The sequence below is a fragment of the Alligator sinensis genome, unplaced genomic scaffold, assembly GCF_000455745.1.
Source record: "Alligator sinensis unplaced genomic scaffold, ASM45574v1 scaffold1216_1, whole genome shotgun sequence".
In the NCBI taxonomy this organism is placed as follows: domain Eukaryota; kingdom Metazoa; phylum Chordata; order Crocodylia; family Alligatoridae; genus Alligator; species Alligator sinensis.
This window is the reverse complement of record NW_005842018.1, coordinates 1,920,056-1,947,712: the sequence shown is the minus strand read 5'-3', so window position 1 is coordinate 1,947,712 and position 27,657 is coordinate 1,920,056. Positions and strand designations below refer to the sequence as shown.

Below are 27,657 nucleotides of genomic sequence, written 5' to 3'. Positions count from 1 at the left end.
CCTCTCAACCTTCTCTTGCGGAGGCTGAAGAGGTCCAGGTGCCCTAGTCTCTCCTCAGAGGGCTTGGCCTGCAAGCCCTTAACCATATGAGTGGCCCTTCTCTGGACCCTCTCCAGGTTATCCACATCCCTCTTGAAGTGCGGCGCCCAAAACTGCACGCAGTACTCCAACTGCGGTCTGACCAGTGCCCGATAGAGGGGAAGTATCACCTCCTTGGCTCTGTTTGTCATGCATCTGCTGATGCATGATAAAGTGCAGTTAGCTTTTCTGATGACTTCATCACAGTGACGACTCACGCTCATCTTGGAGGCCTCCTAGGACTCCAAGATCCCTTTCTGCTTCCATGCTACCGAGCAGGTCATTTCCTAGGCAGTAGGTGTGCTGGACATTTTTCCTCCCTAAGTGCAGCACTCTGCATTTCTCCTTGTTAAATAGCATTCTATTGTTTTCTGCCCATTTGTCCAACCTGTCCAGGTCTGCCTGTAGTTGTTCCCTCCCCTCCAGCGTGTCCACTTCTCCCCACAGTTTTGTACCATCCGCAAACTTTTCTTCCTAAACTAGCCAGGGGAATTAGAATGTGCATTATATGTAAGAAACAGGGATCCCCACAAGTCTAAAAAGTTGGTGGTGGGGAAACTGCAGCAGTTAACACTCCCACCACTTCCCTGCCAACAAATTTCTGGACTTGTGGGGAGCCCCTGACCAGACAACATGCCCTGTATGTTGGACTGGGCCAGAGCACAGGGTCTAACCATGGTCAGAGCTAGCACGCAGCCCCAGACCTAGCATGCCAGATTAGGCCAACGCACAAGGTTGGACCCAGCGCACAGCCCCAATACCAGTGGCACTGGATCAGCCAGCACGTGGGGTCAGTCCACAGCCCCCATTCAGAATGCAGACCTGGCAGCAGGTTCTGGAGCAGGCTCTGCTTCCTAACTGCTGCTAATCAGTTACTTACCTGTACTACAAGTTAAGAATTTTAATTTTCTTAGAGTTGTCTTTCAAAACCAGACTGTGTATTAAATTCTGGGATGTGCTATATGCAAGAAAATACAACATCTGCATAAAGATGGGGCCTGGCTCACAAGTAATCCGGCCAAATTCGAGGGAACCATTTGTGCAGTAAGGTAATGTAGGAGGTGAGGAAATCTGGCAATGAGAGATAAATCTGAGCCTGAAAACCCTTCTCTCACAAGATTAGTATTCAATGTATGGATAGCAGATTTCTAATGTGTGGCCTTTCCTATTATATGTTACTAATGAAATAGGTTTTGAGGTTGACACAATAGCAAAACAGTATACTTGCCACTCAGTTAATAAAAAAAAAAAAGAGAATCACCTTTCTTTCAAAAATCAAATAGCACTGAAGAAGGATGATTTTGTACTGAAATTAGATTAGATCCATTTCCAGTGCTGTCAGCTAATTCCTCAGGCAAGCTAATTTACTTCTCTGTGCTTCTGTGTCTTATCACTAAGAAGTGGACTTAGATTTACCTAGACAATACCTCACTAATACAGGTAAAGTAATCACACACTGTAGCACTTATTGCTTGAGTAAAAAAAATATATGTGCAGACTCCACTAATTAAACTTCACAGCATCCTATGTTGCAAGCATACTGTATCATTCCAGTACATATAACTGCCTCACTCCACTCTGTTAGTGAAAGTTAAGAACCCCCTCTCCTTGAAGATGCCTGAAGAATTTAGGCAATACAATTTATTTACTAAAACTGGAATTTGGATAAATGCCAGGACCATCTGCCTATTACAAAGGGTCACGCTATCTTAGAAACCAAGAACTGTAAAAGCCTTAGGTCTTGTGTGGGTGGCATCTGATGGTAAGGTGTATCCAGGAGCACAGCACAGACCATTAGGACGACTGGATGTCAGTTCAGAGCACACGCTAGGAGAAGAGCACCATCTACTGAACCACCCACAAAAACTCCTACAGTTCACAGGCGTGTAGGTTGTAGCCATGTCAGTCTAAGGACACAGGCAGACAAGGCTCTTTGGGTAAATCTAGTACTTTTATTAGACCAACTGAGATAGCTGGAAAAATTGTTCTTTGCAAGTTCGTAGGGAGTTTCTCGGAGACCATAAGAATAGTGTTGATCTGACCCTGGGTTAGCCTGTATGGAGCACAGCTTCGTAGAGTTACACCTGCAAGCTGCTAATGTGTAGTTTTCTGTGTGCACCAATTACCTTCAAGCTAATCTTCTCGTGCTAACAGTAACGGAAAGGAACTGCCCAATTTAAAGCACTGAAAAGAAGCAGCTTTTGAGCAATGGTAAATTAAAAAGAAGGGAAAAAAGCACAAGGACCCTATTTCTAAAGTGTGATGTAGACTGAAGCATTTCAGTCATCTGCAGTTTGCACCTCAAAAAGCTGTCAGGACAGAGGCATGAGGGGATAAGGGGAGGAAAGGGGCATACTTCTCATCAGAAACAACAAAAGCAAGAAGATGCAACACAAAATGGTGTTTAAGTGACTCCAAATGTAAAAGGACACCACTGACTCCTGGTGGAATGAACTACTACCACGGAGGTCTCTGGTAGAGCAAATGGGTCAGGAAGCTCATAAGTAGTAGTAAGTAATGTAAAGTAAAGTGGTAAAGTAACTTGAATACCAATCAGACAGAAGGGAAGAGAGGTGGAAAGACAAAAAGTACGAGAAAGTAACCTACAATCATCCATTTTTTCCTCAGACCTTCCTGTTAACCACTTTTCTTGCTCTTTGACACTGATGATGAGTTTGCTGTTATGCCCTTTAGAAACAGAAATGTCCTACATTAATTGCTATCCACCAATTTCTACACAAAACTGTCCTCCTCTGACCACCATAACCCCACAGTTCTACCAAATATGCATCAGCAACCTCTAATGAAAGGGTTGGGCTACTGGTCATTACTAGCAGGACTCATATAGACAGCAGAGTTATAATTATGCCATTCTAGCAATGCCAGTCATGCTTTGACAGCCATACAGCTTGCAACGGTAGTGTGAGGCTGCACGGTTGTTGGGTATTCAGGACATAGGAGTTGCAAGAGATTTCCCCACCCCACCCACATCACTTTGCACGTGTGCAGATGGAGTCCTCACTATGACTACCTGAAGTTTGTCACTTGGAGGTCACGTTACCACCAAGTGTAGTGCTGCCTTGAGACTATTCAGAAGCTGCAGCTGGTGTCTGCTTGCTAAAGCTGTATTTCGTACCCTCCCGGAGAGCCACTCTGATCCCCCTTCCCCTGCCCAATCTGCTGCTCTGCTTTCTGCCCCATCTGCTACTGTGCTTCCTGTTCCCTCTCTGATCTGTCACATGCCACGCACACATGCCATTTGCAACACCCATGCCGCAGGCTGGCCACCCCTGGACTAGATGACCAAACAGATGAGATGTGTGACTGGTGGAGTTTGCACCCTGGGTAGCAGAGGAGAAGCTGATAGGGGTTGTGTTCAGGGGTGCCAAAATGGAGACAGCGGGCCTCGAGGCTTCAGCTGCGTGGAGTGGAGCAGAGGCACAGGCACAACACAAGGTGTCAATCAGCAAGCAACCTCCCTTGACCCTGCAACTGCCACAGCCTCATATGGAGGAGGAGGTTGACAAGGAGATGCCTGCCCTGACTCCACTCAGGGTGACCAGGAGCCTTAAGCCACCTCTGCTTCCATTCTGGTTCTCCCTTTCCTGAGCATCTGGGGTTCAAGACCCTGTTACCCCACCCCTAGTTACTCTAGTGGAACTGATATTTCTATTCACAATTTATAAATCAAGCTGTACCGTGCAAATCCACGCTGGAAAAACAATGCCTTGGTCTTTAATCCATTACAATCTCTTTAGAGCAAGTTCTTTGTGACTTGCCTGCTGTACTCTGCTAGAGACATTTTTTTTGCAAAATGCAGTTATGGGTGTAATATTTCTGGCACTTGAAACAAAATAGGACAAAGGATAACTGCTCCAGCTTTCTTGAGCGCAAGCCTTACTACGACAGAACTGCAACAACAACCACAGTCAAATCTGTGCCTTCTGTAACACTGATCAGACCAAAGTCTATGAATACCTAGAAGACTGGCAAGAGATATTCTAGCAATTCTAGCAATATCCAGATGTTAAATGGTAAATAACTGTGGAGAAGCCATTTGAGAGCAATTTAAAGATTAAAAGACATACTTCCTGCTTATGAGTCACCTAATTAAGGGCTGTCTAAATTCTGAGGGGCTGGGGGCTATGTGGGCACCCACCCCCACTGTACCATGCCACTGCACCTCATCATGGGTACATCCCTCCCCATGCACTGCACCACAGCACCTTGCTCCCCCCAACTCACTGGGCCACACTGGCTCCCCCATGCCATGCTGTGGGGGGTCCTCAGGTTGCTAGCTCCCTCAGCCCTGCAGGCTGTAGAAGCAGGAGGATGAAGGGGGAGCCTGTACACTCTGGTGGCAGCAGGAGAGCAATGGAAGAAGCGGCACCCAGACTGGGGGTGGGGGGCACCCCACTGCTGATTAACCCTTAACAAATGCAGTCTGTAGGCCACTAGTTGGATATCCCTGACCTAATTAATTTTCCAGAGTTTCATCTTTTCCTTTTCTCGCACCTGTAACTACGCTATTTTCCATTCTTTCTAGGAAAAGTATGTGCTGACCCAAGATGTGGGATGGACAATTTTGAAGACTTAAGTTCTCTATTCACTAACCAGGTCCAGGGAGCTATAATGAAGTAGACTTCTGGATAACACTGCAGTGGACCTGAAGGACCACTATATGAAGTCTCTGTAGCTGTAACCATCATTTATGGTGGCATTTGTTACACGGACATCTGTGCACTAAGAACTGGATGGAGACTAGTAAACTCATTCAACATACAACCAGATTCTCAGCTCTTTAAAAGGGTTCACATTTTTGACAAAGCGTGATCATACAGTCTCCATGGTATACAGTTTCTGATTAAACACAGATAGCTAAGGAACAATTCAACGTATCACAGTAAATTGTATAATCACTCAGGGAGATGTTTATGGCTCTCCCTGCAATCCTCTTTTCCAGATTTTCACACACTTCTTTACTTTGGAATTGGGGAGGGTGGTGTTCTGCTGTGTTGTGTGTTGCAGAAATCTTAGCTAACACTTTTGGAGAAAGAAGGGCAGGGGGAAAACCACAGACTGAGGAAAGAAGATGAAGACGACAAAAAGAAAAGATCAGGACACAGGTGTTGCGGTGTTGCAGGTGTCGCAGTGGATGTAGAATTTCTGGACTTCAGCAAGGCCTTTGACACTGTCGACCACCCCATTCTCATCAAAAAACTAGGCGACTGTGGCATTGATGCCTACACAGTCAGATGGACTGCAAATTTGCTGAAGGGTCGGACTCAGAGGGTAGTGGTGGATGGGTCTTTTTCGACCTGGAGTGGGCAGTGGGGTTCCTCAGGACTCGGTCCTTGACCCCACACTGTTCAATTTCTTTATTAGTGGCTTGGACGATGGGGTAAAAAGCAGCCTGTTTAAATTTGCTGATGATACCAAGATTTGGGGTGAGGTGGGCACGCTAGTAGGGAAGGACAGATTACAGCAGGACCTGGACAGGTTACAGGGGTGGGCTAACGAAAACAGGATGGGTTTCAATACTGACAAGTGCAGGGTGCTGTACTTGGGCAGTGGGAACCAGCAGCACACTTATAAGCTGGGAAACTCCCTTCTTGAGAGCATGGTGGCAGAAAGAGATCTTGGAGTCATTACTGACTCCAAGAGAAACATGGGCCGACAATGTGAGGACATGGTCAGTAGGGCTAACCGTACCTTGTTGTGCATCCACAGATGCATCTCAAGCAGGGCCAAGGAGGTGATCCTCCCCCTCTATGCGACACTGGTCAGGCCACAGCTGGAGTACTGTGTCCAGTTCTGGCTGCCACACTTCAGGAGGGATGTGGACAGCATTGAGAGGGTCCAGAGGAGGACCACCCGCATGATCAGGGGACAGCAGGGCAGACCCTACAAAGAGAAGCTACGGGACCTTAACCTGTTCAGCCTTCGCAAGAAAAGGCTGAGGGGGGATCTGGTGGCCGTCTATAAACTCACTAGGGGGGGACCAGCAGGGTTTGGGAGAGACCCTGTTCCCCCTAGCGCCCCACCGGGTAACAAGGAATAATGGCCACAAATTGTTAGAGTAGGTTCAGACTAGACATCCAAAGGCACTACTTCACAGTCAGGGCGGCTAGGATCTGGAACCAACTTCCAAGGGTAGTGGCGATGGCTCCTACCCTGGGGGTCTTTAAGAAGGCTTGATGTCTACCTGGCTGGGGTCATTTGAGCCCAGTTTTCTCTCCTGCCCAGGGCAGGGGGTCAGACTTGATGATCTACAAGGTCCTTCCAACCCTACTTCTATGAATCTAGGAAGAAATGAGGCAAACAATTTTGGAAGAGCAATGCTCTTATTCCAAGGGGCTAGATATGTTGGAATTAACAACAAACTAGGGAGCCATTCACCTCTGTCTCCAAATGAAACCATAGGAAGCAGGGACCCACAGCTGCTGCCAACTGATGCTGCTTAGAGGGACATGTGAAATGAGTTATTAGCCTATTAAATGAGTGCAAACACAATCAAAACACACACACACACTTATATCACAATGACAACTAGTATTTTTTGACAGACTCTAGAGAGCAAGTATTGATCACTACTTGGAGAACAAATTCCATTTTTATGGCTAGAGACAATCCCTCCAAATCAGGTTTGGGGACACAATAGAAGATAATGAGGGAATAAATGTATATTGTTTGCATCCATGCTGTCGATAGGGGAAAAAGGTTTGGACCCCAAATCATGCAGTGTAGCATTAAATTCCACATACATTTCTAATGGAAAAAGTGACTTGATTGGCAGCCATCCTGTGGGTGATTTTACTTTTGAAAAAACAAATTGTTGCCTGTGCTATGACAGGCACATACTCAGTACTGTATTCTGTAGTGGACACTTCAGAAAACAAGTTTAAAAAAAAAATTCAGATCTTGGAAATGCAAAATGTTCCAGATGTTTCACTCTGGAGGTTTTATAATATATAGCGCCTCATAAGGAAGAAGTGAGACAGTCAAAATAGCTTGGTGGTTTGGAGACCAGGCTAAAAATAAATAAATAAATAAATAAATAAATAAAATAATTGTGAACAGTTGCATGGCTAATGCTCACTAGCTTGGTGGCATCCTAAGCCAACTGTGCTTCAAAAATGCAATACATGGTGTTCATGGCTGTGGTTTTCGTCCTGTTAAATTCAAATGGGGAAAAAAAATTAGGTCACTCACCTGAAGTCTCAGGACAGGTACCATGCATGAGTCCAAACATATTGCCACACGCCTTGCTAACTGCAGCCATCTTGGCTAGGACAGGGAGGTTATGAATAACAAAGGACACCTCATTTCGCTGCTGTTTGGCTAAGTTCTGTGCATGCCCCAGAATACCAAATCCTGTGATATCTGTAGCTGCATGTGCATTAAAAGTGTGCATTAGTCCAGCAGCTGAAAGAGACCACAAAAAAAAAAATAAAATAAAAAATCAGGGAAAGTAAGATTTAGGAATGGATCAATCAAAATGGAGTTTGCACACCTTTCAAATAACCATCTACCCTCCCAATAAGAACTACAAATCCTTTACATTTTCCAATGTGAACGTCAATTAAAACATTACATCACCTGAAATTCACAGGTACTGCGTAGATTCTTTTTGAAAATGACATTTATGTTGTTTTTAACATATTACACTGAAAATCCTCTATCATGTCAAATGCTTAAATAAAGTAAATTTAAGAGCCTGTTTTACTAACATGTCTACTTACGCATAGTAGTCTGAAAAGCTGGAACTAAATCTAGATCCAAAATTTCCGCAAATTTTGGAACAGACGCATTATGCGTTAACAGTTTCAGTTTGACCTACTAGTTGCAAATTTCAGTCAGATTAGGTTATTCCCTTCTCCCAACACCTTTTTATTCTTTTAAGGGCTTTTGATTTGGGATCTGCAGATTGTATTCTGATAGCCTAAAGAGGGAGAGAGAGGCAAAGACACAGCCAGGCAGAATCAACTCCATAATGCTCCAGCCTCCCCACTGAGGCATTCAAGGAATTCTTGGGCATATGCAACTGCTGAGCTCCTGGCTGGGGGAAAAAGACACCTCCATATGAGGACAATAGCTCTAGTTAAAGAACATTTAAATGTTAAACGTGACCTGCAAAAGAGAGTAGTAAAAAAACCAAAAACGTTTCCACTTTCTTTTTTTTTTTTTTTTAGTTCTTTCTGATCTACAAACAAGACCTGAAAGATCTCTTTTGCACCAAAAAACAGGTCATCTTTTTTTTCCTGGAAGATGATGTGAAAGAATGAAAATCTAGTAAGACGACATAACAAGTACCATGTGAAACCTGAACAAACGAGAGAGTTTTTAAAAAACACCTCGGCCCCTTCAATTAAGGGCTAAGGAAAATGCCAAATTCAATTCTCTGTTCTTTCAAAGGGACCTCCAACAAAGAGAGAGAAGTCATGGCTTGACACTTTTTCCCCCCTGCTTTCTACCATAGAAGAAAAGAAACCACACACTACGTTTGCAGCAGGAGGGAAGAGGGGGGAGAGGAAAGAAAATGAAAGGAGAACATGGGGGGAAAAAAAAAAGCCACAAAATCTTGAATTCAAAGCAAAAAAAAAAAAAAAAAAAAAAGAGAGATGTAAAAGTTTTTTGTGAAAATAAAAAGCTTACAGTTAACCTGCCCTGCCTTCAAGAGGAGAGAGAGAAAAAAGGAACAAATACAATCTATTTCTCATTAAAATCTGTACCAACTCTCATCATTTCACCCACGTGAGGCATAACCATCTCCAGCAACATTTGTGCCTTTGCTATATAATTAAGAGTATGTTTGGTTTTTAATTTCCTTGTTTCACATGTATTGAATAAAAGAATGATGGGGGTGTTGGTGGGAAGATGAGCTGATGTAGCTTATTTCACCATGGCAGACAGCTGAAATTAAATGTGGATTGAAAACAAAATCAACACACACACACTTCTCCTGTTCTCACCTGTTCTGTTGAGCCTTGCCATATTCATCATTGCCTCCTGGTATGCTAGCTCTACATCTTCTTGCGTTACCACCAGTTTGATTTTATTCCATTTTTCTGGCTAATGGATGGAAGAAAAAAAGAAAGAGACATTCTGTTTTCTTAGTTTTGCGGATGCATAGTTTAAAGCGCATCCAAAATTTATGAAAAATTCTTAGTCCAGGATGTATTTACACTTCTGTGATACTTAGGTTTGTTTTAGAAGGCTCAAGTTTTAAAGTTAAAAGATTGTAACTATGAGCATGTTAATAACAATAGTAAAACTATTGTCTGTAGGTTTGCAGAAACATAAAAATCTTGTTTTATACTTGATTACCCTTTTGTACGTAGATATTGCAGGTAATTTTAAAGTATATCATATGTAGTATTAGTGCTGAACAAAACACACAGGTTGGGCTAACCTGCTCTGTAAACACCACCCTGGTTGAAAAAGCAGGACCAAAAGCAATGGCTCTCAAACTGGTTTGGGTAACAGACCATTTTGAAGTGTATTCTACCGCTGCTGCATACCCCTATGATTGCATGTTACAGAAAATAAAGTACCACTATGTCACTACAATCAAACTGTGGCCTCTCCAACGGTTGTTTAATTGTTCTTAGTTTTTCCTTCCTTCCCCTCCTTTTATATTTTGCTTTTTCTTCTTCTGCTCTCATACCTTTGATGGTTTTCACTAAGCACAGCAGTTTAAGAAACACTGGCCAAAGGGAGAGGAACTTTTTAGCATACCCTGAAACAAACCCAAGCTCTTTTGGTCAAAGAAGGAATGATTCCTAATCTTGTGTCTAGGAACACTCCATTGGTAAACATGCTTCACTCCAATAGATGAATGCTACAGGGCACAGCACACTCTCCAGCTAGAGAACTACAATCACAGTCATCCTGTAAGTTTGATTGGGCTTTTAAAGCTACCTTCCTTTTCCCACCCCCAGGGTCTTCAGGGAATCATTCCATCTTCTGCCCCTTTCTAATATCACATGCTAACGACAAATGGTATTTATATGAGCCTTTCATTCTCAATGATCCCAGAACACCTGGTGAAATGAGTGAAACAGTTAAACAGAGACAACGCTTTCATGACTGAAATGACAGATACCACCTCTAGGAAAAAAAATCAGTTTTACAGGTCAGAGCAGCACTACAAAACAGACAGATGATGGAAAGGGGTTTTTCAGTTGCATAAGCAGGACAGGGAACTGAAGCAGACAGAAATATAACTTTCCTAGACAGTTTAGCTGGGATCATCACGTCTTATAAGCAATATTTTAATAACCATTTAGCATTAACCAGCATCTGAAGGAGGGTATTTGTAATAGAACCCTCCCTCTTACACAAGGGTGGGCAATTATTTGGACCTGGGGCCACATAAGGAGTTTTGACGAGCTGTGGTGGGCTGGGTCAGTCCCTCTGCCTCCCCCCTCGCAACAAGACACCAAACCTCCCTATGTGGGATAGGGCTGTGGGAAGGCGGGGATCACGGTTTAGGACCAGGATGGGCAAACAAGGCCAGGATCATGGAGCCATGACAGCATGGGGCTGAGCTGTAATCTGCCCCCTGCATGCCCCTTGCCCTGTGGTGAGGATGTGCATTTGCATGGGGGGGCAGGAGAGCAGGTGGGTTGCCTGGGTGCTAGGTCCCAGAAGCTGGCTGGGGGTGAGGGGAGGGAGGAGGCATGTGCAGCACAGCTTGTCCGGGTGGTGTGATCCTCCGCATGGGGCCAAGCCCTAGCTGGTGCAGCCCTTGTCGCATTTTAGCTTGCGCCTGCTGGTCTGGCCCCAGCCAGCATGCACAGCTTACAGGCGGGACTGCTCCCAGTGCAGCTGCAGCCACCACCCGGGTGCTATTTGGCTTTCCCTCACCTCCAATGGTGGCTCCTTCTCCTGCTTCAGCTGGGTGGCTCCTGCCCCAGCGAGCAGGGCTCTGGCTCCAGCTGCTGGCTGGGTGTCTTCCACCCACTCTGCCTGCCTGGCACAGAGAGCTGAGTGGGTGAAAAGCAGCCGGGAGCTTCAGCCAGGTTGCTCCTGCCCCAGCATGCGGGGTCCAGCTCCAGGCTGCCTTCCACACACCCAGCATGGGTGCGCAGAGCGGGTGGAAGGCATCTGGAGCTGGAGCCTCATGTGCTGGGGTAGAAGTTGTTCAGCTGAAGCTTCCTCCCCACCCAGAGTGGCACAGCAGGACCAGGAGGAGCCGTCACTGGAGTTCTCTGCTTAACACCTTCCTTTTTATCTTTGCCTAGAAATGACAAAGCCTACTCGTGTTTCTTTAATACAGCATCCTTTCACAGGCTGATCCCTGTAGCCATGCTTTGCAAAAACTTCTGAGTACTTCTGGACCATACTTAATATTTTAAAGTTACTTTTTAACTCTGCAATCACCTCTATATTCAAGTCTTACCTTCTCAACTATATCAAAGTTGCTGTACCATGCACATGTACACACACACTCAAATATTTTCCATTACAAAGCCATACATACCCCTTCAGAAACTAGATATGTGCATGACTATGTACATGATAGGTAGTATTATAGCTTTGGTTTCTCTCCTTTCGCAAAAGAAGCCATAATATTGGCGTAACCTCAACAAAATTTTTCTACCACAATCAGAAATTATACACTGTTTACATGTAGCAAGAGGACTGATTTCATTTCTGCCTCTGTTTTTCACAATAGAAAGTGCTTTTCTTGACAGTCAAGGGAAATTAGAAGTGCTTGAATTATGTGGAAATTCAGAATATCCTTAATTTGCAAGTCTATGTCAGTGAAACAACAGATGTGAAAAGAAGTTAGATTATGCTCAAAACAAACTATAATGAAGAACATTTAGCCATTCCTCAAAGATTTTCAGTCTTTTCTAAGGCCCCAATCCTGCCAACTAATTGGCAAGGGTAAAACTTTGATGTTAAAAAGATTCATTTATTAAATGAGACTTTCATTGATAAACAAAAACTATTTTTTTTAACAGGTCATATTTCAGATTTGATGTAGACTCTTTAGAGGAAGGTTTCTTTCCCACTTTTTGCTAGATTTATGGAATCAGAATTCATCTGATAATTTAGTGGCTGACAGCCAAAACAAAGTAGGTTCCAGTTCACTCTTCTGCGAGACTATTTGCCCTGCAGTCCCAACAGTAGTTAAGATGCATCTTTTTAAAATGTAAGTTGAAAAGTTGCAATTTTGAAAATGCATGCAGAGCCAAACAACATAAGCAGATGCCAGGTTTACAATCACTTTTCAGTTCAGTAGCTTCACTTTTGCCTAAAGTAACAGATGGAAATACTTCTGTGTACACAATGCAACTAGAGATATTTTACTTAACTCAGTGTAATGGGCATGGAATATAGAAATATTTCCACGTGCACGTGGGTAGCGTGGGGTAAAATCTTGGCCCCAGTAAAGCTGACTTTAAACGTAACAGAGAGAGGCAGTTAACCACGTTAGAAGTCAGGCAGAAGATAGGGTAGATTTTTGCCTTACAGACTTCGTCAGACATATGTAAGCTTTCCTAAGCAGCAGTTTCTTTCATTGGATTCTGAGATGGCATCTGATGAAGTAAGCTGTTGCTTATAAAAGCTGATGTACCTCTAATTTAGGTAATCTATAAACTATAAATCTACCCTACCTTCCATCCGACTTCTAACATGGTTAACTGCACAGAGGTAAAAGCAACTTCACCCATAATGCCAGTCTAGATGAGTTCCTGAAGTCCATTTCAGCCATACTTTTCTATGATTCTGTGATGCAGAGCAGGAAAGAGGGTTGACACGCAGCAATCCACTTCCACATTTGTTATGTTAGTGAACATTCCCACTTCAAAATACTGTCGCCCATGACAGCTGCTAGGACGGTTTTACCCATTCTTTGCTGTTTACTCACAATATCTAGCCACTGGTGGACCGCTACAGCCACTTGTGTTCCCAAGGGTTTAGTTAATACAAGTACATCTCCTGGCACTGCATTGTCTGGCCTGCAAACAGAATAAAATCCATCACTGAACATGAATATTTGGAAATTATGCTTTCACAAACTTATATATTCAATTTTACTTAAAACTTTTAAATGACAGGTTTTTAAATAAATACAGAATATCTCGGCAGTGTTTTCTGCTACGGGATACGACTGAGTAAGCACCATGTTAATATATTAAAAGAAAGATTAGATCTTTTAATATCAGCACCTGCAGTTCCAAAAAAGTCATGAGTCTCTTCTATTAAAGTTACTAGCTTCACTACTTGGAGACAGAAAGAGAGAAAACACTCTGTCTCAGTCCTCAGAAATAAAAGCATGAGCTAATCACCAGCTGGGGTCAGAAAGAAATTCCTTCACACAATATTACATGCCACAGTATGGCATTCTAACAATGTGTTTTCTTACCTAGCTGGAAAGCTGTAAGCATAACTATGGTCTTACAATTCTCATTTTCTTAACTATAATTAATATGGTAGCTGGCATGCTTTAAAAACTGATACCCCAAGCAGTTTGTAAGGACTCCAAATTAATGTTCAGATTTAAAGGTTAGAAAGCTTAAATCTGCCCCTTCTTGAAGGATCAGACAAATAAGCACAACACAAGAGAAAGGAAACTCTTTAAAAGAAAGCCAGCCAGTACAAGAAAGATGTTGCTTCTGGTACCACTGTAGTCAAGTGCTGAGAACAAAGAAAGGGGAGAAGATATACTTTAATTTGTGAGAAGTTACAAAAAAGAACACAACATAGTATCAAAATGGTTTTTCCTGTGACCTGCTGACAGTGTCCTGAGATTCTGTTCTGTAATTTAACTTACATTATGAATTCATTAGGCTGACAGACTGTTGTGGCCACTCCTCCAAGAACAATCCAAGGATTTAACACCGTTTGGCCACCGGTCACAGAAGTCCCTGCCTCTTCTGCTGCATCTTTGAAGCCCTGGATAATTAGAGGCATCACTTTGTCCCTTTCCTAGAGATCAAAGCACAAAGGTCAGAGTCTCACATAAGCATGGTCTAACTCAGTTAGAAAAACAGGATCAGGGCATAAGAAAATCAAGTCTGCTTCCCCCAAAGTCAAGGAAAAGCCCCATTTCCACAGAAGGTGAGGGAAGCCCTAGAAAGACATTAGCTTCCACATTCTGGCATTCCCATACTGTCCGTTTCAGAACTCCTTGGAAAATGTTGTAGAAGCATCTGCAAATGTAATGCAGAAGGTAAAGGAACTGAGATATGAAACGAGGATCACAGATCCAAATCCCTACTCTGAACAGACCAAGGAAAAGATCTGTATATTTAGAGCAACATTCTACTGTTTTAATTAGCGCCACAGGGAAAAGTAGGATTTGGCACACTAATACCTTAAAAAAAAAAAAAGAAGAGAGGCAGTCCTCTGCATCCCAGGGTCCCATGCAACTAAGCAACCCACTGGGTTTTGTGTTATTTCTTTCTCCAAAATGGTGGCCCTTTTTCTGCATAGCCACAGGTGCCAGAAGTTTCCAAATTCCAACTCACGTTCTTCTGCATCAGGTCTGGATTGCTTCAAAGGACGCATCACAGCAATTGGCACAAAGGATTGCAGGATCTATCCAGGTTCTTCAGCCACACCTATCAACACTGCATTCGAGTGCTGTTCCATACCTTACGGCTCTACTGCAGAAACAGGAGCACCATTTTGGAGATGACCTGCCACAGAAGAGCTGTTCAGGACCAGGCTGCTGGCAAACAACCTCAGAATTCCTGCCATGATGCAAGTAATAGGCTCTTTGGAATGGTACCTTATAAGATCTCCCCTTTAACCCTGTTTGAAAAGGCTAACATTTAAGGTGACACCTCAGCATGTATAGTTGTTTGGGTCTATTTCTCAGAACAGCAAGCACCACGGATCTTACCCTGTCCGTCATTTTATTACTGATTCCAAGGAGCATCAACATGTTGTCGCACTCTGTGACCCCCATGGCATAAAGGTCACTTAGGACATTGGCACAGGCTATACGTCCCTGAAAAAAAATTAAAAAAATCCAGATCAAAATTTCTGTACATTCAGACAAATGTTTCACATAAACAGGACAATCCTGGCAGGAAGTGTTGAGAAGGAAGACAATAAAACCAGCATGTTCTTGCTGCACAAGCCTACTACCTGCCTGAACACTGAGTCAGATCCCATTTTAATGACAGACAGACAGATTCCCAGCTGACTTAAATCAACACAGCTCCATCAACTTTAGTCCAGTCCAATGCAGCAGGATCTTATTTATACAGTTTATACGCCGCCCTTCCCAACAAAGGCTCAGAGAGGCTTACAAGAGAACAGAACTTCAAAGGGGAATGAGAATATGCTGAACAATGTTTCGGCCCAGCTTTGTTTGCTAAAGGCCTGCCCAAATAAGAATGCCTTGATTTCAATGGAGTTTTAGAATGACAATTTGCACTAGCCAAGGATCTAGTCCAAGATGTTTATATTGCTCTGTACTCCTGTTTGCCCTACAGAAACAGGATAATGGTGAGCTGAAGTCTTTCTCCTTGTGCATTGCCACAGAACTCTTTTCTGAGGCCACATTTTCACTGGAAAGTTTTCCTGCCAGACTTCTGGCAGACACTTGCAGCTGCTGACACTGCTGTAACACTGCCACACATGCACTTGGCTGCTTTTGCTGGTGCCACAGGTCCTTCCTGAGTGCAGTTGTGCTGGCGTAAGGCACAGTGCATTGCGGGTAGAAGCCCAGGGCTTACAGAGGCTCACATGACTGTTGTTGGAGAGCGCGCGCACTAAATTTCTGCCAGTAACTATAGACTGGCTGAGGGCATGCACCATTCAGGAAGGCTTTACTTGCTAGAAAGGCTGGCTTTTGCCAGCACCTGTGGCTGCATGTAAATCTACAGAAACAAAACGTAACTTCTGTCGACAAAACTTTGTAGCTTAGTCCCGGCTTAAGATCTATCAGCTACAACTGAAGATAATGGTAAAGATACCACTCAAGGAATAACAATTATGTTATATTAATATATATTAATATTATATATTAACAGATTTAAGTTGAAGATCAATTTAGCCTGAAAAGCAGGTTTTGGCATGAAGAGAAGAACACAGCAAGGAGACATTGAGCTCCCTGATGTGGGAACATGGATGAATATGCCTAGGGTGTGGACACACGATACAAACATTTTGGTGTAATTTAATCTGGAGGTTACTCTGTAGGAGGACCTACAAATGGTCCTTAGCTGCTTCTCTCAAGCATATCAGAGCTTGAGACTGACCCTTAGCGTCAGAAAAACAAAGGTGCTTCACCAGCCCGTTCCAGGGCAATCAACGCCCCTGGCACAGATCCTCATTGACAGACTGGAGCTGGAGAACACTGCATATCTCAGCAGCCATCTCTCAAAGGTGGACAACTTCAGCGAGGAGATCCAGTGTATTCAGTATTTGCTTGGAGCGAGGGGGCTGGACCCGATGATCTGCAAGGTCCCTTCCAGCCCCTAACAATCTATGAATCTATAAGATCCAATGTGCCAGCTCTGCCTTCATGATGATACAGTCTTCTATGTTCAATGATCACAACATCAGGACTCAAAAAAAAAGCTCCAACTCTTCTCTACAGCTGTGAAGCTTTGGTAATCTGTAGGGACCGCCTGAAAAGCCTGGAACGCCTTCACCACCTCTGGATGATCCTCGGCATAAAGTGGGAGGATTGTCGCACAGTGTCCTCACCAACACTAACACCACCAGCGTGGAAACACCGATTATTCAACATCAGTGGTGGTGGACAGGTCATTGCGTGCATGTGCCTGATGTACATTTACCAAAACAACTGCTATACTCCCAACTCAAGCAAGGACAAAGGACACACCCAGAGGAAACACTTCAAGGACATCCTCAAGGCGAACATTAAGAAGTGTGGCATTGACACCACAAATGGGAAAAACTACCTGGGGCAGGAGTACATGGCAAAGCCTTATGAGAGAAGGTACATCTTACTTTGAGGAAAACCATCTCACCCTGGAGGCAGAAAAATGACAGAAACAGAAGGATGAAAAGGAGACTGAGAAATCTGTGGTTCGACCCTCCCTTTGACCACCACCTGTAGTATCTGCCAGTCTGTGGCTCTAGGATCGACCTTCTTAGCCATCAACGGACTGATCGACAACCCTTTCCTTGACCCGTTGGAGTGATCATCCTCCACCATAAGGGATCACCACCACTGACAACTCTGTTGCAAGTTTACTCCTTTGTGGGCATGTTTACTACACGTTCATTAATGTGCCGTAATTACGGTGCATTAAGTTTAGTACCTGTAATGATGGGTAGTAAATGTGCGGTAATCAGCGCTACTGTGCATTAGCGCAGATGAATGGTTTTTTAGCGGCCTTAATGCACATTAGACTAAATCTACTGTGCATTCGTGTATTAGCATGGGTTTTGCCCGCCACACTAATGAGCAGTAAAATGTTTTCTTATGGACTAAGCGTCTCATGTAGATGTGCCCAGTAACATGCAGACATATGACCAACTCCAGCTAGCTGCGTGTCCCTTGGGTGGGCAGGGCAGTAGGTCATGGCCTGTTTGTACCGAGTAAATGCACCCTGGAATGAAAGCAACTGGAGGAGTGGACACGTGACACTTACTCCGTAGTAAGTAACCTTGGGGTAAATTTATTAAATTTTTCCCACAAATAGCTTTACCAATGAAAAGAGAAATTTGTTCCACTGGAAAGTTGTGGGTAGTGTACCTACTCCAGAAAAATGACAGAAACAGAAGGAAGAAAAGGAGACTGTTGTACCATGGAGTAAAGTCAGTTTTCTACACAGTAACAGTATCATGCATCCACACTCTGAGCTCTCTGATGCATGCTCAGAAATGATGCTGTGTGTGTGTGTGTGTGTGTGTGTGTGTGTGTGTGTGTGTGTGTGTGTGTGTGTGTGTGTGTGAGAAAAAAAGATATATATAAGCCAAATTCTGTTCAGTCATGCTAATGTAAATCTGGAGTTACGCCCCAAACTTTACTGAAGTTACTGTGAGCTTGTGTCTATGGAGATGGGAATAAAATATGGCCTTATGGTTTTAATCTGCATTTTCAGCATATTTAAGCAAAACAGTTGGGACCAAAGGAAAACAAAACCAAAAAAATCCTTTGTTTCGTTTGCTAGGAAAGGCTCGAGGAAACTTTTTTTTGCGGTGCTGAAGTGTTGTAGCTGTGATGGTCCAGGAAACATGCAGAAAGCAAGGATTTCTGTGGGTGATGTCTTTTACTGAACCACTGAATGGTTGGGATAGACTCATACAAGCTTTTGAGTGCCACAGCACCATTCCTGAAACGTGAAGGAGGGTAGTGTGGTACAAAAACTTATTAAAGTTTATTGAACCAACTGCATGGTTGAAACAAAAGATATCACCCACAAAAATCCTTGTCTCAAGAAAACATTTAATCTTGAACTTCTACTGTATCAATTGTATTAGACCACAAGCTCATTGGGCAAATTCTCTCTCTATTCTAGGAGCTCTGCTCATCCTGAGATACTATAAAAATAATATGCTCAAGTCATATTGGTTCATAATGGAGCTTTGCATCCATGCATACAGATCCCACTGCTGCTGGTGGGACCCCCTGCATGAGTATCTGGAACTGGAAAAAATGTCCAACATTTCAACTTCTTACTACAAAAGTCTAGGTAACTATACATGTTGCATGGCCCCAAGGAAACCCACTAATGGATTTGTATAGATGCTTAAGAAGGCTAAGGCACGTAGCTTTCCTTTTCTGTAGGAGGGATTATCAAATTAATAGGCACTATCTGCAGTGTTTACCAAGCAAGCTGCTTGTTTATGCTCTCTTAAGAACAACTGATAAGGTTTTCCAAACCACAGTGACAACAGCTGTCTGGTCTAATGGCAGGAGGTCACTGCCACAACCTGTTAGCCAGCAAGCAAAGCCACTGTGGAGACAAACTGGGATCTCAGCTACCAACTGATGCGTGTGTCTCATCAACAGTGATGAGCAAACACCAAGCAGTTCAGAATTAGGTTTAGGCTAGGTGAGTCCCCAGCCGTTTATCTTGACTATGCAAGCCTCTTGACACAGTAATCAGGGCTCATGGCAGAGGTGATACCTTTTATTAGACCAACAAATTTTTGCAAAAAAAAAGTTTTTAATTGAAAGTTTTCAGGCACAAACACGCTTTGTGCCTGAAAGCTTGCAATCAAAGACATTTTTTTGCAAAAATCTTGTTGGTCTAATAAAAGATATCATCTCTACCATGAGCCCTGATTGCTTTTTCTACTAGACCAATATGGCTACAACCTGCATACTCTTGACATAGTAGAGTTTGAGCCTCCGCTTGCAAACACTTAGCTGCAAGCTTAGGCTTCCTGAGACACATGAAATGACTTGCTGGAGGACAGACTGCTCATGTGGGCAGAAGCTAGAGGCCTCAAACTCTTATCCTCGTTCTTGTCTGCATTTGCTGTGAACCAAGAATGCCAATATTTCTGCTTTTAAAATGGAAATACCCCCAATTATCAGTCTTCTAATCCTGTACTCAAAATATTCATCTCTTATTTACACGTGGCCTTGTAAGATTGTCTGTAATTAAGGATGCCTGATATCTCCCATTATAGGCCCTTATTTTCCCTTGCTTATCCCTTTGACAACCTCTGGGCTGATATAATCTCTCCTTGGTTTCTGCCTCAGGCCAAATATTTTTGGAAAAAATATTTCAGCCAAAGTAGTTCAATCGTTTTGAGGATAAAACATTGGGAATACTATATTTACTCACGTATGACACCTGCCATTCCTCCCAAAAATCAGCCCTTCAAAATCAGGGTGCATGTTTTAAGCAGGGAAGCTCACTTTTCTTCACAGGAATGGAAGCCAAGAGACACTGTGCTCTCATGGCTACCAATATGCCTCCTGCTGGTCTCTGGCCTAGCAAGCAGAAGGAGCAGAGTCCAGTGTTAACCCTCTTACAGCCTCTATTGACTTGTGCGCATGTTTCCCGTGCCAGAGCCAGGAAGGGAATCTGGGACTCCCAAGTCTTACCGTTCCTTGGCCATAAGCAAATATTCATGAAACCCTCTGGACAAATAAGCATCCCGTCTCCCACCCATGCTGGGACACAAAGAGAATAACCACCTACTTGTTCACACGGTTGCTGTTAGTTCAAGTCTTTTTAGCATCTATCAGCAGTTCCAACCCCCTGGAACAAGGGCTCATATGATGGCACTTTCACTATTTTTTGGGGGGGGTTGTTTGTTTTTTAAGATAGCCCACATGTACACCCATGCACATGCATTAAAGGTTGCGAAGTCAAGCAGTCAAAAGTTTGGACACTGAATTACAATCAATTGTACAGCCTTAATTAGACCCCCATGCACACATGCAGTTTCTGGTTCCATGATCACACCCTACTTTTTCCACAGGGCCCACCACCTCATTCAATGCAAAGTTGGCCCCTCTCTGGGAAGCCATCAGAGTGGTATAATTAAGGAAGCTGTTTTCTACATATCCCCCTGCTCCATTTCTTGCAGAGGCTTGAAAGTAGTTATCCGACTTGGTATTGCATGAGAAGAAAGAATATTTTCATGATTAAGGCATCTCATTGCTGACCTGGAGGACTGGTTTCATTTCCTGCCTCTGTCACCATAATCAACTCATTCAAATGAAGCTTTTGAGACGTAATCAATAACTTTACATTCCTCGTTTTCTAGGTGCCCAACTTGATATCATGGAACCTGATTTACAGAAGAGCTGAGCAATGATTTGAATATATTAAAGTGCTACATGATACTTACTATGCAAAAAATAAATGAGGTGGATTCTAGCCTTCTCAAACCAGGCATCCACAATAAAATTAGCAGTAATGTGTAAAATGTGGATAATATCAACCCTCTCACTACCTTGGGAGTTGTGAAAGTAAGCTGTCAAACATTCAGACACAAAATATAATATGCACAGTAGAAAAACCCATGAGAAAATTAGTAATTCTGGCCTCAACAGAATCTGAATAGTGTGCAATAAATAAGGCCTCGGGTCACACAGTGAACAATGAGGTTAAAACAAAATAGAGAACTGCTCATTCAGTGAACACCAGCCTTTCTGTGCACGGACTGAGGCCAGGCCTTATGGAAAAGTAATATAAAACTACAGGATTAAAGCCTGTATCGTAATGCACATATACAGAGGGGTCAAATTAAGATTGAGGCAACCTTATTTCTGGTGTTTCTTAAAATTTAAGTATTTACTTAATCTTAATAGTTCTCTTTTAAATACTTTTATACGTATTACTGACCACACAAGGAGAGTACACAGCAATGTAAAACGTAGATCTCTCTAGTGAGAAAAGGGCAAAAATGTAATCTGGGAACAGAATTGGAATCCAGAGTCAACTCCTAGTCTAGTCAATACTTCTACAACTCAATCTTCACTCTGTCACTGCTTGCTGTAAAATGGGAGACGAGTCACACAGTTTCTCTGAACCTCAGCTTTTCCACCAGGCAAGTGGAGACAAGAAAAAGTGTTGGGAACCTGGGAAAACTAGGGCTTGCAAAGAGCTCTGAAGCTGAGAGGGATAAGTATCAGATGTACTATTATTTGGGGTTTTCCAGTTCTGAAATACTACCTGCTCATTTCAGAACCTCAAAGAGGGTCCTCTGGAATTTGGTTTGCCAAACAGAAGGTCAGAGGGTGGGGGTGGAGGGTTGGATACTTTCTATTTTGGGTGCACTAGTTTGCTCACAGATCACAAAGAACCTCTCCGTATTGCTCTCTATATTGCTTTCCCAACACAACAGGCTCCCACAGATCAACAATAGGAAGCAGCACTGTTTTAATCTTAGTTGTCCTGAGATTCTCACCTTCAGAAAGCAACAATGCAACTGCACCAGCAGACATGGGAAGGATTTGAGGGTGAAACCATGAGAGTGTTTCCTTGTGCCTACATACTTTGCAAAGGCACAGAACATGACTAACCAAACCAGTATCACAGACATTTATCTTAGAGATAATGAGGGCCATATCCAAAAGGAGGACCTAGGCTCCTCCATATTATGCTTCACACACCTAACTTAGGTCCCTGAATTGAACCAAAAACAGAGTTGAGTGCTTACATTCTCCATGCACCACTTGAGGGGAGTTAGGTCCCTCAAAAAGGGCAATCCACAAAACCCCCATGTCCAAAGCAGCCAACAGGACATGCTGAATATATGGATGGCATCTGAATTTCCACCCTTCCCTGGAACTTAGGTGTCTGAGTCAGGGCTGCTAAGGAGGCAGGCACCTCTATGTACCCGAGATTGAGGGACCAAAGTCCTTGCAGGCCAAGTGTTTGTTGAAAGAACTGAACAGAGCTCAAACCCCAGAGGAGGAGGAGAAATCTGCCTTTTGCAGAACAGCCTGAAACATTTGAGCACTCAGGAAGTGAGGGAACTGAACCCAAGCCCTGCCTTAGCTTGAGTGGGTTCCAACGAACATCTCCCACGTCTCAGGAGAGTATCTGAACCTCCAGGAGGGGCTGAGCAGGCATCTTCAAACTCTTGCTGAATGTGGGTCACTGTGTCACAAGGAATGCAAGAATCCTGAGGACAAAGGGAGAACGAGCATGGAACAGACTAGATCTGTATCCCAACGATCCAGCAACTCAGCCAGAAGGGAGTAGTTCTGAGCCCTGCTCATGATTATTTCTTTCATATGAAGACTGTATAATGTAAAGTGCACAAATAGCATGGCAGCAAGGCTAGAAACCCAAGATTCTCACCTTTCAGCTGAGCATCGTAGTCCAAAGGCTATAGAGCCCAATTCCTGCTTGCTCTGATTCTGACCCAATAACTCTTGAATGTCTTTTCTGAACAGTGGCCCAATTTCAACAGGAAAGCAAGAGGGAGCCCTCATCCAGTCAAGCCCATAATCCTAGTGTTTAGGGCACTTTCCTAGGCAGTAAGATCTGTAGGCCCAGTAGAGACTAGAAAATGTCTCCCATTTCCTGGGTGGGTGCTCTAACTAGGAGGCTATTTTGTAAAAAGTTTGCACTACCCACTGTGTTCTTTAATGTAAGTGACCATGGCTGTTGTGTTTAGTGCTGATCCCTATGAGGTAAAATTGTGTTAAGCACATTCTGGGCACTCCTACCAAATGAAGCCTGCCTAGCTTCTGGATCCAAATGGGATTTACATAGGAGCTATGGACCAAGCTGCTTACATGGCAGTTCTAGGTCCACACAGAAAGCAGAATCGCAGGCACCTTGAGAGCAATTTGATCAAAAAACAGAGATTTGCAAATTTAGACACCTCCAGGGCTAGGTGGCCACTATGCAGGGATTTTCTACATCACAATGTTGGATTTAAGGGGCTAAAGTCTGCTTAAGTCCAGCTTTAAGTATGTGTGATCTTCTTTGGATCTGTCCCAGCCATGAAAACAATCGGAAAACAAAAATCAAGTGTTAGCAATCTTCTAATGGCAAAGTTGGCCAACTTACCATCATGTATGGGTCATCCACAATTGGATAAATGTAATCTGTTGTCTGGACCAAAGACAGACCTCCATGTCTTAAAGGAATAACGCATGTGTCCATCCCAATTCCTGAAAGGACAGAAACCAGTAATTAATAGAAGATTTTTGCTCAAAATGTTCTGCAGTTCTGCAAAACAAGTCACTACCAAAGCAGCAGCATCAAGATTTCACTCCTTATAAGCAGCATATCTGCAACAAATGGAAAACAAGCCAAGAGCCTGATAAGTTCTTCTTAAACCTGAAGGAGTGTGAAGCCTATGTTATAGGAACCGATCTTGCTTGTGTTACAATATGCTGAAATGCAATAATACATGGCAAGTTTAACTTGGAGGGAACACTGGATGTATTAATGCATTGGGGGAGGCACCTAGCATATTTTTATATCTGCCGTATGTCTGTTCTCAGACTGTTAAAATTTTTAATCACAGTGACGGGTGGATGCCGATTCACACATCTACTGCACATCATTTAAAGCTTTTCTTAAATGTACATGTGCAAACACAGAAACCCCCAAACCCCTTAAGTTTTTTATCCTGTAGTTGGTTTTCTTTACCTTGTCAGAAGTGTTATAGCAGCAGTCTTAATCTTCAGTAAGAACTAGCTGCAATGAAAGACATGCCTACCTGCTTCAGAAATGTCAAGCATTTTACTGTTCATATCCCAGACCCTCATTTTGCAAGCTGGTGTACATGCATGGACCATCTGCAGCCAAGCAGAGATCTCCAAATTTCAGCAAAATTCCACAGGGGCTGAAAGTTCAAGTATAGCTAATACACCTCAAAAAACTGGTGCCCATACCTGCAATTCCTCACTTATAGAAGCATTCCTAAACCCTCGTGGGCTTAGGTCGGAACTAGCTGCTGGAGAGTAAAGATTTGTGACAGAGTGCCCAATTTTGGCATTTTCCAGACACCATCTATCCCTAACCAGTGACAGGGAAATCAGCTGCCTCCTTTTAAATTGCAAGGCATCTGAACAAGTAAGTAGAAACTTACTTGCTGATGTCATGGTTAGGGAGATACTCTTCATAAAGCACAATTTTAAAAAATACTTTATTTTTTCACCTGTGTGCAAAAATCTTCTTCCCCCCCAACCCCACAACTGCTTACTTATCTATTAGTTTACTTTTTATTCTTTCATGCAGCAAGGTGATAGGACTACACTGGCAGTTTCACTTTTGCTTACAGTTTCTTTTGTTTTCTGGTTCTCAGACACTAACAAAGGGTTGGAAAACTGCAGAGGAATAATTAATTCCAAACAAACTATGCCTGATTTTTTTTTTTTTTTCAACAAGTCATTTAATCACGAAGACAATGCTATTATATAAACAAAGATACCTCGCAAGGATTAAACTTTCAACCAAAGGAAGCTCACAGTGTCCCTTAGTAGAGGATATTAAATTATATCACCACTCAGCCTCTCATACAATTATGTCTTAGATATTTCATACAGAGATAGCCCTTGTTTCACTAGGAACATGGGCCCTGTTGATCTTTTGCTAAATTCTGACCTCCTCTGGAATACTGAGTTGCAACCTGTTAGTCTGGTGAGGGATAACTAGAGGTACCAAATCATTTTAAAGGAACCCCCTGAACAATGAAACTAACTGACAGTAAAATAAGTTCAAAAGCAAACATGACACCAACATCTGAAGGACCAACATTTCTAAAATTTGTCCTATGACCAGATTAAATACACATGCATGAACGAACAGATGAACTAGACTAAAAGTCTGTCATCATTAAACATATTCTCTAGCCTCATTTGTTTACATCAACAATGGGTCTTGCAGCTCGCAAAATACCTACAAGCACACTATTTCCTATTTAGACTGCTTGTGCAGGTTGTCTTTCCTTTCTGCCTGCCTCACTGTGCAAACACCAAAGAGAAAGCAACTCTGGAAAGACCACACACTTGTTAAGTGCAACTTCTCCAAGCAGAGCTGGAAATTTAGAGGGAATAAGGCAGAGTCAGGGGTCTGAAAGGAAATAATCAATGTTCTGGATTACAAATGTAGACTGTCTTTAGAAGTGAAACTGGATTTGGGAAGGGCTAGTTATAAGTGGTCAATTCTCTGTTTCAAGTTAAGTACAAAATGATCTTTGCAATATTTCTAAGGGGAGAAAAAGTCTCCTCTAACTTAACTGTTGCTTCAAAATCATTGAGTCCGCATTTGCTGAGTAAATGCTGAAATAATAACACTTGTTCATAGAAATTAGGCGCTGTATTTTGGTTACTGAACATCTACATGAATCATGTGAAGAATCCATTAGTGAAAACAAAAGCTATAGTTCCTCTAATCCTAAAATGTATCTCTACCTGTAGGGTCATTTCATAGCCCCATCTCCCTACATGTGCATTTCTCTTCAGAAAGTTATATGCACTACAGAAAAGATGAGTATAACATTTCTCTTATACTGCAAGTCCTATCAGATGACAGCTACAGGTTTATGCTTCACACTTCTGGACGACTGTGCATGCATCATACAACACATTCCTTTAAAATAAACTGAAGTCTGACTTGACCCGTTTAATAAATGAGACAGCAGTATTACTTGTTATGAGACGAAGAAATACTCACCCAACCGGGGCATAACAGCTCCAAGAAACTGTTCATCTTCTTGGAAATGGTTTTCTTGTAAGGATTCAAGTAGTTTCTGTAAAACATCCTGAGGCACTTTGCAGCCTGTGCCTTTCAGTTCAGTGAATCGGGTCAGGCGGAAGCTCTTGTCCAGTTCGTAGCTCTCTGGGTTAAAGGACTCCCGAACAGACATGGTTCTTTCACGCCGACTGTTAGTCTTTCCCAGCCTCGTGCAAACCTATGTTTGCTTCTCTGCTGATAAATCTAGTCAGAAAAATGGAGAACATCAGAAAATTCTTAGAAACCACAGGACAACACATTTTCACATGCAGAGTAAACAAGCTGTCAATGAGCTGTGGAGGTCCATTTGTTACGTTGTTTAAAATCCAGCACCGAACAGAGATCATCTCTTACAACAGGTGGCCAGGGCTCACGCCAGCAGCTCCCCAGCACTACCCCTTTTTCCGGTATGGGAACTGTAAAAATGCCAGACTCGTCAGAGGAAAGGTACCGATTTTCCTTTATAGTTTAAACCACATCATTAACAAAACCCCAAACACATGCACAGAGTTCGCTGAACAGAGAGATGTTTAAAGGACTTTTACATTCTTTAGCTGCAGGGAGCAGCCTTTGGAGAGAGCCTGGGGCCCTGATTTTGCATCACAGGCGCAGGCGCTTGCAGGTAGTTGGCCCATTGCAGGATCAAAGCCTTGGTCAGCAACACTAATTTCAAACGACATCTAAAAAACGGGCCAAGTTCAATTCTGATGCGAGAAGGCACAACTGCTTGGTCACCAACGGAAAACACATCTATTTATATCGACAGTGAGTTTGTCCCAAGAGGACCTTGGAGGCAGGTAAGAAATGAACTAAAAGGGAGTCATTTCATCAGGATCTTTTATCTACCAACTTCTCACTTCTTAATATCTGATTATGTCTATAAATGGACGTGGTTTGAAAGAAAAGGGTCAAGCCGGAGAACCCCTTTCCGTGTCAAAATCTGCACCAGGACGACAGCCCATTAGAAACCTAACGTAGAAAGACGTTGGCGCAACTTATTTAATAAAATTATTAACCATGCGCGTCTCATGTTTTAGGTTTTCCACTCTCAGACACGCACCGCGCTGCGAAACGAACAAGAGGCCTAAGCGGAGCGTTAACTCCTAACCCGGAGCGGGGTAGCGACGCGCTGCCATTTATCTTCCTCGGACGAACGGCTGAAAACCACCTAAATCCTGTCATTTCTTAGAAAACGGCCTCGCAAAACAGCTCCGCGACGAAACGTTATCTCGCTCGCCAGGTCGGCTCCCGGCACTCGCCGCGTCCCAGAGCATGATCTGAACGTGACACTCGCCCCAGAGCGACCTATGGCCTCACGCGGACGGGGTCTCCGGCCCCCGGCCCGGCCGCCCCGTGTTGGACGGGCCGGAGGGGGGCACGCCAAGTTTCCGACTCCGGGAAAACTTCTTCGGCGGAGCCGAACTCCCCTTTTACAGCGTCTTCCCTCCTTGGCCGGGAGGCGTGTCCT

The 27,657-nt window shown here is 43.3% G+C and overlaps 1 protein-coding gene across 9 annotated transcripts in view; it reads right to left on the bottom strand.

Moving 5' to 3' along the window:
- Nucleotides 1–27,651, bottom strand: part of SEPHS1 (selenophosphate synthetase 1) — a 36,321-nt gene extending 8,670 nt beyond the window's left edge. For 6 of the 9 annotated variants that reach the window (XR_003093697.1, XR_003093696.1, XR_003093698.1 and 3 more), the window contains exons 1-9: nt 27,250–27,651; nt 26,130–26,393; nt 23,514–23,617; nt 14,942–15,049; nt 13,868–14,022; nt 12,962–13,052; nt 9,051–9,150; nt 7,291–7,503; nt 6,478–6,534 (exon numbers count right to left, since the gene is read on the bottom strand). Coding sequence is in view for 4 of the 9 variants with exons in the window: in XM_025202303.1 (XP_025058088.1) it covers nt 6,478–6,534; nt 7,291–7,503; nt 9,051–9,150; nt 12,962–13,052; nt 13,868–14,022; nt 14,942–15,049; nt 23,514–23,617; nt 26,130–26,322 (1,021 nt within the window). In the remaining 5 variants the exon portion in view is untranslated. Of the gene's footprint in view, nt 1–6,477; nt 6,535–7,290; nt 7,504–9,050; nt 9,151–12,961; nt 13,053–13,867; nt 14,023–14,941; nt 15,050–23,513; nt 23,618–26,129; nt 26,394–26,734; nt 27,174–27,205 lie in introns of those variants that run through there. The other 3 variants (XM_025202302.1, XM_025202304.1, XM_014519249.2) reach the window with 3 other exon arrangements.
- Nucleotides 27,652–27,657: the final 6 nt, after the last annotated feature.